The sequence below is a fragment of the Plectropomus leopardus genome, chromosome 8, assembly GCF_008729295.1.
Source record: "Plectropomus leopardus isolate mb chromosome 8, YSFRI_Pleo_2.0, whole genome shotgun sequence".
Taxonomy (NCBI): domain Eukaryota; kingdom Metazoa; phylum Chordata; class Actinopteri; order Perciformes; family Serranidae; genus Plectropomus; species Plectropomus leopardus.
The window spans coordinates 19342763-19353544 of NC_056470.1; the positions used below are offsets into that span (position 1 = coordinate 19342763).

Below are 10782 nucleotides of genomic sequence, written 5' to 3' on the forward strand. Positions count from 1 at the left end.
ACTTTCTTTTCTCTCTCTTTCTTTTCTCATAGAAGGTTTCTGGAATTTGACTGTGAGCCTCGTAATTTTGTGTGTGCAAAATTCTCAAAGCACACTCTTGGCATCTTAAAAGAGCTAAAGAGCTGCAATTTAGCTTTAATCTAAAGAGGCTAATGCTTTAAAAAAACGGCACTGGATTCATAATGAAAAAAAGACATATCTTAAGAAAGTGGACCCTGCAGACGTGAAATAAATTCAGGGATAACAAAGAAACTAGAATTACCACCTCATGGTTGTATGCCTCTACAAACCAGTCAAGTTACAGTTTACATCCATGTCTAAGGTCTAAACTCATATGTAGCCATGACAATAAACACTGCTTCAGATATGAATGTTACTGTATAGAAGCTACAAGGTGAATATCAAAGATTCAGTATCTGACCAAAAGTCTCCTCTTCTGGTCCTGAGCTACAGTATTTTGAAATTAACCTAAAAAGTATTTTTGCAGATCATTATGATGTGAAGCTGACCTTTGACCTTTTGGATCCAAAATGTCATCACTTCATTATTTTATCCTATAAGACACTTGTGTGAAATTCTGTTGTAATTAGCAGATACATTCTGAAGGTATGGCTAAAAACAGCGTGTTCACAGTGACTTTGACTGTCAAATTCTAATTAGTTTATCTTTGAGTCCAAGTGGACTTTTGTGCCCACTTTAAGGAAATCCCCAACATTCCTGGGGTAATGCATTCACGAGAATAGGACAGACAAATGAATGGCCAACCCATGAAGTCTTAGAAGAATTATTAATTATTATTAAGAAAAAAGAATTATTTTCTCAACACATGCATTAAATTAAAGATATGTAGTAAAAACCATGGTTACTAGATCAATGGCACAACACCATTACCAATTACCAGTATCAATATAAACTTTATCAGTGCGCGGTGATATTTCATTAATGGTAGTTTATTACACCACAGTATCACAATAGTAGACAACTGCCAATCACCTTAATAACTAGCCTTATGGAGGAACTAGGACTGCACTGCAACGTATGCTGAAAGTGGGAAGTGGAATACACTCTAGTTTTTAACAAAATTCACCGTGAAATAAAAATACAAAAGCATGAAATTGTTGTTGAAAAGGCACCACATCCAAAACCATAAAAAGTATCATAATAGCATAGCAAATACAGCTTTTATCTGTGGATGTTAAGATCTTACAAGCCTTTTCAACCATATACACTTAAATATTCAACTCAGTATTTCAAATATCAAATTTGGAAAATCTAACTTTCAGATGACACAAAAGCATTTTGTGTAGTCTATTTTACCCCTCTGTTTACAAATAGTACGGGTGGAATCACACCTGTTACAGCATTGAAAAACGTAATTACTGTGGCTGTGTGCATCTGCCGGTTAATTCGTTTTTAAAAATTAGGGAGTGCCGATTCTGTGGTCCCAGTGTTGGGACTCCCATTTTGTTTTCACTGGGCTGCACAGTGCACCGAAGTTTCATTAAGTTTGTCAAGAGAGTCTGTCTGGAAGGCTTGATGCAAGGCAAAAATTTCCCAAGGGCCTCCCTGCAAGCATGTCTAGCATTTTGATCCACCCTTCGAGGCTGAAGTGTGTGTAAACAAGACTAAGAGTCCACAGCCATGCTGGCGGCTTTGTGAAGCTGCAGCCTGCTTGTCACAGCAATGCTTTGAGCTAAATGCTAATGTCCACATGCTAAAATGCTCATTTGACAATGTTAACATGCTCATGTTTAGCAGGTGTGATGTTTGCTATGTTAACTGTCATAGCTTAGCGCACAAACACTAGGTACTTAGCTTTAATACAAAGTAAACAGCTGAGGCTGGTAGGAATGTTGATTTTGCAGGTATTTAGTTTTTAAACCAAAGTTTCAGATGAAGTGAAATTCTGACCTGATGATTGCAAAATAGAAGAAGAGTGAGGGGATCAGTTATGACAACTCATCCTTAGGGAAAACATGAATTTCTGCACCAAAGTTCATGGCAAAACACCCAACAGTAGTTGAGGAGATTCACTTAAACCCACAAAAGACAAATTCATGGTGGCATCAGAGGAAAAGTCAGGTGATCATCAAAGTCATTTTGATTCATCGTCTGGGTGCCATGAATGTATACAACATTCAAGGCATGTCAAGGCATTTAACTAGAAATTTAAAAATATAAACTCCATGTTAAAGCTAAAGTGGGATAAAAAAAAAATCATCCACTGGGCCAAGCACAGAGGATGCAATTGTTAGAAACTAGTTAAATATAAAGTGATAAATGAAAGTCAAAATTAAAGTCATTATCTAATTCAGATGCATGTCTATTAAGTCACTATCTATCACTGAATGAGGTAACACAACAGTCATTGAGCCTCCAGCCCACTAATGAAAGCCCTCGCATTAGGAACTGGATGTCTGATATAAATAAATTTACCAGCCTGTTTTCAAGACATAGTCTGCCAACATACACACTACAATCACAGCTTATCGCTGTAGGTGCCACCAAAGAGAACAAAACCAGGATGTTTGTCAATGCAACTTTAAATTATTTTTATTTAACATTGATATCTATTTGGGGATTATATTATGGGGACCAAAATCTTTTTTTTTTTTTTTGTTTACCTTACTCAAAGACTTAATAGGTAGTTTAATGTCTGCTTTATCTGCTTTTTAATTTTTTAACGGTTTAACAAATCATATGCAAAATATAAATAAATGTACACATATTTGACCAATTTTAAAGTTTAATTGAATTTTGTTCCTGAAATCCAACCTGAATCAACCCTTCTGTGGGGATCAGGACAATCCAGATATTTTGGATGAAAGGCATCCAGATCCTACCAAAAAGTTTTGAACATGTACTAAGGGTTTGATCCAGATCAAAACCAAGACCGAGATACATGATCTAATCCAATTTTTAGAATATTTTTCTTCTCCTGAACATCGCATTATCAAGATTTGATCCAGTTCGATAGCCGAAATCTGATCAGATTACCTCTGAATGACTGGGTCCTGGAGAATCACAAATGTCTGCACAAAATGTCATGGCATTTCATGTAATGGCTGTTGTGATATTTCAGTATTGGCCAAAGCTGTGGACCAGCAGCCCGAAGTTGCCATCCACAGAGCCCTTTGTGTGGCTAAAAATACTGTACAACAACACAGAGGACTCTGTCATTACACGACACAGGTGTTGTCGCTCTCTCATTCTTCCAGCACTTCAAACTGAAATACAAACAAGTGCCAGCTTTTTTCCCCTCCTATTTTATTTAGCGTCATTTCCCTTGCCAGACAATCTTTGACTGGAATAAACAAACTCTGCCTATTCATTATCTGGCTTGCCTCATCCTCCCGTGTCGTGCAAGGTCAAATCTCCAGGCTGTAAATGCTCGCCCCTGGTTTATAATGAATCTGCGCAAGACAAATGGACAGGGCAAGATTAGGCAGTAAGAGAGATGGGGTTGACTAATTATAGCCTCCACTAACAAAAAAGAAAGAGAGAGCGCGACAATGGGGGGGTGCAGTTAAATAGGGGGACACCCAAATCATTGGCCTCATCTCTGATCTGTCCCTCCTGCCTCTGCTGCTGTCACATCTCTCTCCTGCCTCTGACACTGGTAAGGTCCCTTCATGGTGTGGTGTGTGAAGCTCAGTGTGTGGTGTTAGGCCTGTTTCTTCTTTCTGTGCATATCTGGCACATAAACTGAATGGACTGCAGTTTAAACAGGTCTGGTACAATCATCTGTGTGTTTAACATTTGCAGATTTTATCAAAGTCTCTAAAAATATTTTTGGAATTGTTAATGTTGTCTAGCAAGGGGATCATTTTTTCATGCCAATTCAGTAAAACGGGGACATTAGTAGAGATGTAGAGCACTATACACTGTTTTGATGTAATTTTGTTGATAGCCTGGTTTCATTCTTGGGGCTGTGGCTGCACCCAAACCATAAGTGCATTAGCTGGTACACCCTACAAAATGATTGATCGAAATAATACGAAGTAGTTGGTATAAATCCGTAGCCAAAGAAGCTCCGTTCAAATCCGAGGCTGACGAGAACTTTCCAAAGCACCATGGGTTGCTTTTTTTGCATTGCCAAGTTGGCTGCACCACAGAGGCTCATAAGCATCCATGAGTTACTGGCAGTAAATCTCTGATCCAGGCTGGGCACCCCAGAGTACAATCACCCTCCACAGCTGTCTATCAGATGTCCCCTGGTCTATTTGGGGAACAGGCCACTCTAAATTCCTCTCCCCGAGATAATCCCGAGGAGAAAGATGGGGATGAGAGACGGGGGAGATGGATGAGGGATGGCTATCAGTCAGGAATTTTCCTAATCCGTTGGAGCAGCTTGTAACCCCATCATGCTAGGAGGTCTTAGGTGCCCTCATTCTCGACGGGAATCAACAAGCAAAATGGGAGAGGGAAATTAGGGGAGAAAGGGTGAGATAAGGTGAGAGCATGGCTGAGTGTTGTAAATGACTTGTTGATTTGATAAAGGCCAGGAGGCCATGACAGTGAGGGAGAGGAGGGGGAAGATAACGTGATGACACAAGTGAAAACAACTCTATGGGCTGAGCTGACAAGACGACTTAAAACACAGTCTCACCTTACGCCCTGTTAAATGAGTCACGCCTTTCATGATATTTTACATTTGGTAGCCAATGTCCCAAGCAACACTGTTCACAGTGAGGTCGACAATTACTTTGAAAAACTGGGACAATGGGCCTCATGCAAAAAACTGCATACAAACAAATTTTTGCTCGTATCCAGGATTTGTTCGCATTTTGTTAGTACCCACTGATTTTTGGGATTCACTATTTTCTTATTTTTGCTTTTCTTTTAGGTAAGAGAACATTTTTAGTGGTCAGGAACACTCATGCCAAGATAAGAGAAAACCATCTTGCTTTCACAGACCACAAATTGTTGTCAAACACAAGGAAAAAATAAGTTTTATCTTTGAGGAACATTTTTAAAATGTAATAATGTCAATTAATCAAATTTAGATGAGGTTTTAGAGAAATTGTAATGACAGGATTTTTAAATTTCAGGGGTAAAGCGATACTACTATATTCGGTCTATTGATCCCATCCCTCTGCTGACCAGAGCTGAACTGTAATTAAGTATATTTACTCAAGTACAGTACAGTTTCACTGCTGCAGAAGTTCTTCTTGCAACCTTTTTTGGTGCTATCTCTCCAGTCTTGGCCATGTGTCAGAGTCTTTGCACACTGCACAAAACCTGCCCTTTTACAGTGTTAAGGGGCATTACCTATGCTAATAGGTGAATTAAGGTCAAGTCAGATTCATCATTGAGCATACCTTGGTAAGAGCAAATTTGGACGATTACGAGCATCTGGTGCACCTGAAGTTAACTTCTCTTATATTTTCTTACCAATAAATTAAGAGAAAATCTAAGAGAAATTTAAGAGAATGTTGCTGCATGAGGCCAAATGATTCATAATTTCTGTCGAGTTTTACCTAAAATAAATTTTTGATGCACAACAAAGAAAATGTCCTCCATTGTACTGAGGTGGATACAAGTATAACCAGTAGAGATCATATTACATACATACATATTTTTCCTCTTACCAGCAGTGCTATTTATCAATCTATTTTGTTTTGGTGTGAGTTTCAGAGTGTTGGAGATATGGGCTGTAGAGATGTCTGCCCTCTCTCGAGTTTAATGGAACTAGATGGCACTTGGCTTGTGGTGCTCAAAGCAGCAAAAAATACAATCTGAAAACTCAAAGGCAATGACAAACCTTGTTGTGAGCAGCTTCATGGAGGAACCATTCTTTCTGCAAGACTACACCCACCAACGATATCATCGCGCAGAGGGAAGCGTGCATCTACTGCTACCTAGCACCAATGAGCTAGCTAATGTTACAGCTAAACCAAGAAGGACGCTATTAATGTTTACATCTCAAGCTGTCAGAAGCCTTTTGTCCATGTGCAGATGAACGCTTCCTTCTGAGCAGTTATTTGGTTTGCAGATGTAGTTCGGCAGAAACAAAATAGTTCCTACATGAAACTGCACACCACAACATGTGTGGATTGTCCTGAGTAACTGGGTCATATGTTCTGGAAAGGGCCATCATTGTTGAGTTTTTCAAACGTGTTTTTTGTTTTACCGCTTTGAGCACCACAAATCAAGTAACATCTAGTTCCATTATATTTAAGAGAAGGCAGTTTTCTCTACGGCCAATATCTCCAGCACTCTGCAACTCACACCACAACAAACTAGATTGTTAAATAGCAATACAGGTAAAAGAAAAAAACATGTATTTTTGATTTGGTGGTGAACTGTTCCTTTAATATTAGACTAAAAGCTGGATTTATGGTTGCCTAGACCACACAACCTTTTTGACAGATGTACCACCGCTATTTTTGTTCGACTATATAACCTAAATTTTGTTTTTTTAGATTTTATTATTCTGTAAAGCACTTTGAATTCCCCTATGTGCTATATGAATAAAGCTGCCTTGCCTAAATTTTACCTGACAATTTCACCTGTTTATCCATTAATTTGAGCTAATGATTTTAATCATTTATCCATTATGTTAAAGTAACACTTTTGTAAACATTTCTCTAAGTACACTATTTCAGATGTATATCAATTACTCAATCTTTTTTATTTAAGAATTTATCATTAGATAACTGTTTCAGCTAGCTTCCTTATCCTAACCAGCATTAAGGTCATCTCAACATGTGCTGCTCAGGTGTTACAGCTGACTCAAATGTGAATATATCCTTTTATTTTGACTGTAATTTTTTTTTTCCAAATTAGATAAGCTACTCCACAATACTTCACTGTTCCCCCAAGCAAATCTAGGAGTAACCGCTGGGGTGCAAATACCCCTAGTTGAGAATCACTGGCTTAGACTTCAGTAGCTAAAATGTGTGTTTAAATCTCAAGTCACAGGGTTTCTCTCTCTCAAATCTGCTATGCTTTAATCAATTAGTTGTAGTTTAGAGGTGTTGTGTATGAAGTACGCCAGTCAAGTGTCAAGAGAGTATTAAGACGCATGAGGACAGAAGTCAGTGTGCGGTATGATTGGCCTGCTGACAGCTTACAAATACTGAAACAGACTCCACATTCAGAGAGCACGCTCATAACAGAGAAGTGCAGAAAGATGATCCGGCCCTCCAAAAGCTAATGAACAAACATAGCCAACTGTTCAGTGTATACGTGTGTGTGTGTGTGTGTGTGTGTGTGTGTGTGTGTGTGTGTGTGTGTGTGTGTGTGTGTGTGTGTGTGTGTCTCTGTCTGTCTGTCTGTCTGTCTCTAATTTCCTCTGTCTCTCCTCCAGTGAGATCTCATCAGCAGGATGCCTGAGCACATGTAAGTTATCAGGTCTTATTATAGACCTTTTACTCATTCACACAAATAGACACAAACACAAAACAAATATTTCTGAGCTTTGTTTAAAATCTTTGCTCTTTCCTTTCCTCTAAATCTTGTCCACTTTTCCTTTATAGGCAAGAGGTAAGATCTATTTTTTTTAAAAAGTAACTGACTATTATTAAACCATTAATATCTGTAGCGGAATTTCAAAATTTCTTTCACAGCATTTAGAAAACGCACACCAGTGTTTGGCTGGTCCATTCTCGGTTACTGTAGAAACATGTCAGTGCAACATATTGAAAGTTGCAGACGACGACCTACTACAAATGTAGATGTAAATAGCTCCATCTAAGGTTACAAAGACACAACAGTTATTATTCAGGTGGTTATAAACCAAAGAAAACAGGGTTATTATTTTTATACTAATTTCTGCCATTATAGGCTATCCTCTAAATCCAACAAACTGAACCTTTAATGATAAGGGTATTTCATAGAAACAAGTATGATTATATTTTACACTGCAAGTGAAGTAATACATTTTTATTGTGTTGTCCTGAATTATGTTCTCTTTCCAGAGGAAACCAAAGATCTCAGCCTCAAGGAAGCTGATGCTCAAGGTTAGATAAATCATCGATATTCATTTTTCTGCCAAACTGACATGAAATATGTGTGTTCAACCACAGGAGAGCAGCAGAGGTCATGTTCTCAGTAGCCCTACTACGTTGTAACCTATTGATATACAGTAAATATACATCTGAACATCCGGAGTCTGTACAGTGACAAAGAAAAACATGTAAACATGATGTGCTGGTGTGCTTAGAGCGATGTAAGAGCATCCTGTGATACATTTTAAGATATGTCCTATTTGTGCAGAGTCTGATGGTGGCAAAGGCCAAGGAGGAACTGGAACAGGAGATCGTGGTTAAAGAGGAGGAGAAACAGAACTATCTGTCAGAGAGAGCTCCTCCTCTAAACACCAGCGGCATGAGCCTTGCTCAGCTACAGGTAACCTGCCCTCAGATTTCTCAAATACTCCCATATCCCTCTCATTCTAAATCATACTAAAAGCTGCAAAAAAAAGGGAAAAAAAAGCTGCATGTTCTGTTATACTACAGGCAGTTGTTGAACATTTGCAGCCTGGATCAAGATTTTTCCTTCCTGGATCTTTTCAAGAACTGTGCCATATGACTCATGCGCTGCTGCCTCCTCCACCTTCTGATCAACAACCAACACACTTTTAAATGTAGATTTCAACGCCAGTAAATTCTCTACCAAGCAGGAGCGTTGTGTACGGTTTAGGGGGATTTAGTGCCATCTAGTGGTGAGGATTGCAGATTGCAACCAGCTGAAACTTCTCCCAGCTAAGATTCCTTCAGTGTTCACTTTTCAGGATTTACCGGGGGCCAAATTATCCACAGAGGTTGCTTCTTCTCCAAAACAAACAGACCAGGTGATTTAAAGCATTAAAAACACTAAATAGAGCAGTTTCATGTTAAAAATCTGAATTTTTCCAGCGCCACTCATTGCAGGGAGGCTGCTAACTATGGTGGCCAACACAAAAACACGATTGGCCCTATCTAGGCCAGTGATTGATTTCTCAGTTCTAGGCTACTGCAGAAACATGGCGGTGTTGCAGATCCCTCATATGGAAGACAGAAATCATGATGATGTATAACTGAAACTTTTCCAGATGTACAAATTTGAGGTTGCTCTAGGAATTAAATGAAATAGGTGATCAGTTTCTTCAAATTAACATTTTTAACTTTTGTGTTTTATTGTGAATATGTGCAGGACCTCTGCAGAGAGCTCCATGCCAAGATAGATGTGGTGGATGAGGAGCGATACGACATTGAAGCCAAAGTCATGCTCAACACACGTGAGGTGAACATCACTTGGTCAGCTTATTTCCAAAACTGGATTTGTATAGATCATGTAAGCAGATGCAGCAGAAGTGTGAGAAAAGTGTTATTAGTAATTGCCTTTAAATTCTCTGTCGCTGCTCCAGATTAAAGACCTGAACATCAAGGTGTTGGACCTCAGGGGGAAATTCAAGAGGCCTAATCTTCGTCGTGTTCGTGTGTCTGCTGACGCCATCCTCCGCTCGCTTCTGGGGTCCAAGCACAAAGTTTCCATGGACCTCCGGGCCAACCTCAAGTCTGTCAAGAAAGAGGACACTGAGAAGGTGTGTGCAGAGGGAAAACTCATACATACACACCACAGAGGACAAAAAAACGGCCCTAACAAGATGTAAAAACCTTAGGGCCAGCTTGCAAGGTATAGCTACTGTGAAGTTACAGGTGACGTCAGTGCTTAAAGTGCCATTGAACACCTGAAAAGTGTGTTTGTGTGTGTGAAGGGCGTGTTTGAGATACTGAGCAGTAGGCCAGTGCAGGGCGGCAACCTTGTCTGTGTGTGTGTGTGTGTGTGTGTGTGTGTGTGTGTGTGTGTAAGGAAGAGAGAGGAGGTACGGTACACAAGACAATGATACCATTGTACACAGAAGAGTAGCTTTTGTGAATGGCTCTGCTCTGCTCAGTTTGTGTGCGTACATGTTCAGATTAGCCATTGCTGGTGTGTTTCTGTGCGTGTGCTTAAATGGATGTGTGTCTTTGAGTGTATTAGGTGCTGTAAACCAGTTATACTAGCACAGTTTTACAGTATTCTCATAGGGGATTTCCAGGTGACAACATGGGCCTCAAAGGCTTAGTCACAACAATGATGATTACACAACCTGCTCTACTTTACAGTCTCTTAATAAAATGCTGTTGCCATTTTTTTTCTTACACCACCTAACCCTCTGTCTGCAGAAGAGGCCAGTAGAGGACAGTGACTGGAGGAAGAACGTGGAGGCCATGTCAGGGATGGAGGGCAGGAAGAAGATGTTTGATGCTGCTAAGGGTCCCGCCCAGTGAACCCAGAAGATGGCGGGCTGATGTCATGTGAGCGACATCACTGCTCCTGCATCTAAATCAATTTTGTTTTCCAATGGTCTATCAACAGCTTCTGCATCTCTGTTTTATGCAGTCATTCTTTTTATGCTCCTGCCATGGAGGTCTCCTTAGTCCTGAAAGGTTTTCTCCACTTTCCTCAAGAACAGACGTTTTGCTGGCCATTAATGTGTTTTTTAAAAATAACTTCTCATTACTAATATTGCACCTGAACCCCAAAAATGTATGCTTAGGTTTGTACAGCAAAGTTACAAAAGGCAGCTTGAATTTCTTTAAGACCGTTGTGGATAGTCTTGTAACCTAATAAGCATGGCTAATGATATTATAGCCAATAAGTATGTCACTTGGCCAAATTAAACCGCATCCTTGATATTCTTGCTCTGATAAACTGTAAGCATGGCCTATGGTTTTGTGAACTGTAACAAAATGATTTGCACTTCTTCTGCTGGATTTACAACAATAATAAAACACAAATAATGTATCTTCA

At 39.5% G+C, this 10782-nt stretch overlaps 1 protein-coding gene across 1 annotated transcript; it reads left to right on the forward strand.

Moving 5' to 3' along the window:
- The first annotated feature begins 3550 nt into the window (after positions 1-3550).
- LOC121947391 (troponin I, slow skeletal muscle-like) lies at positions 3551-10782 on the forward strand. Its single transcript, XM_042492425.1, has 8 exons — positions 3551-3619; positions 7313-7344; positions 7482-7488; positions 7923-7964; positions 8221-8352; positions 9139-9228; positions 9353-9529; positions 10155-10782. The coding sequence occupies exons 2-8, from the start codon at positions 7331-7333 to the stop codon at positions 10257-10259; spliced, it is 567 nt and encodes a 188-aa protein (XP_042348359.1). The 5' UTR covers positions 3551-3619; positions 7313-7330; the 3' UTR covers positions 10260-10782.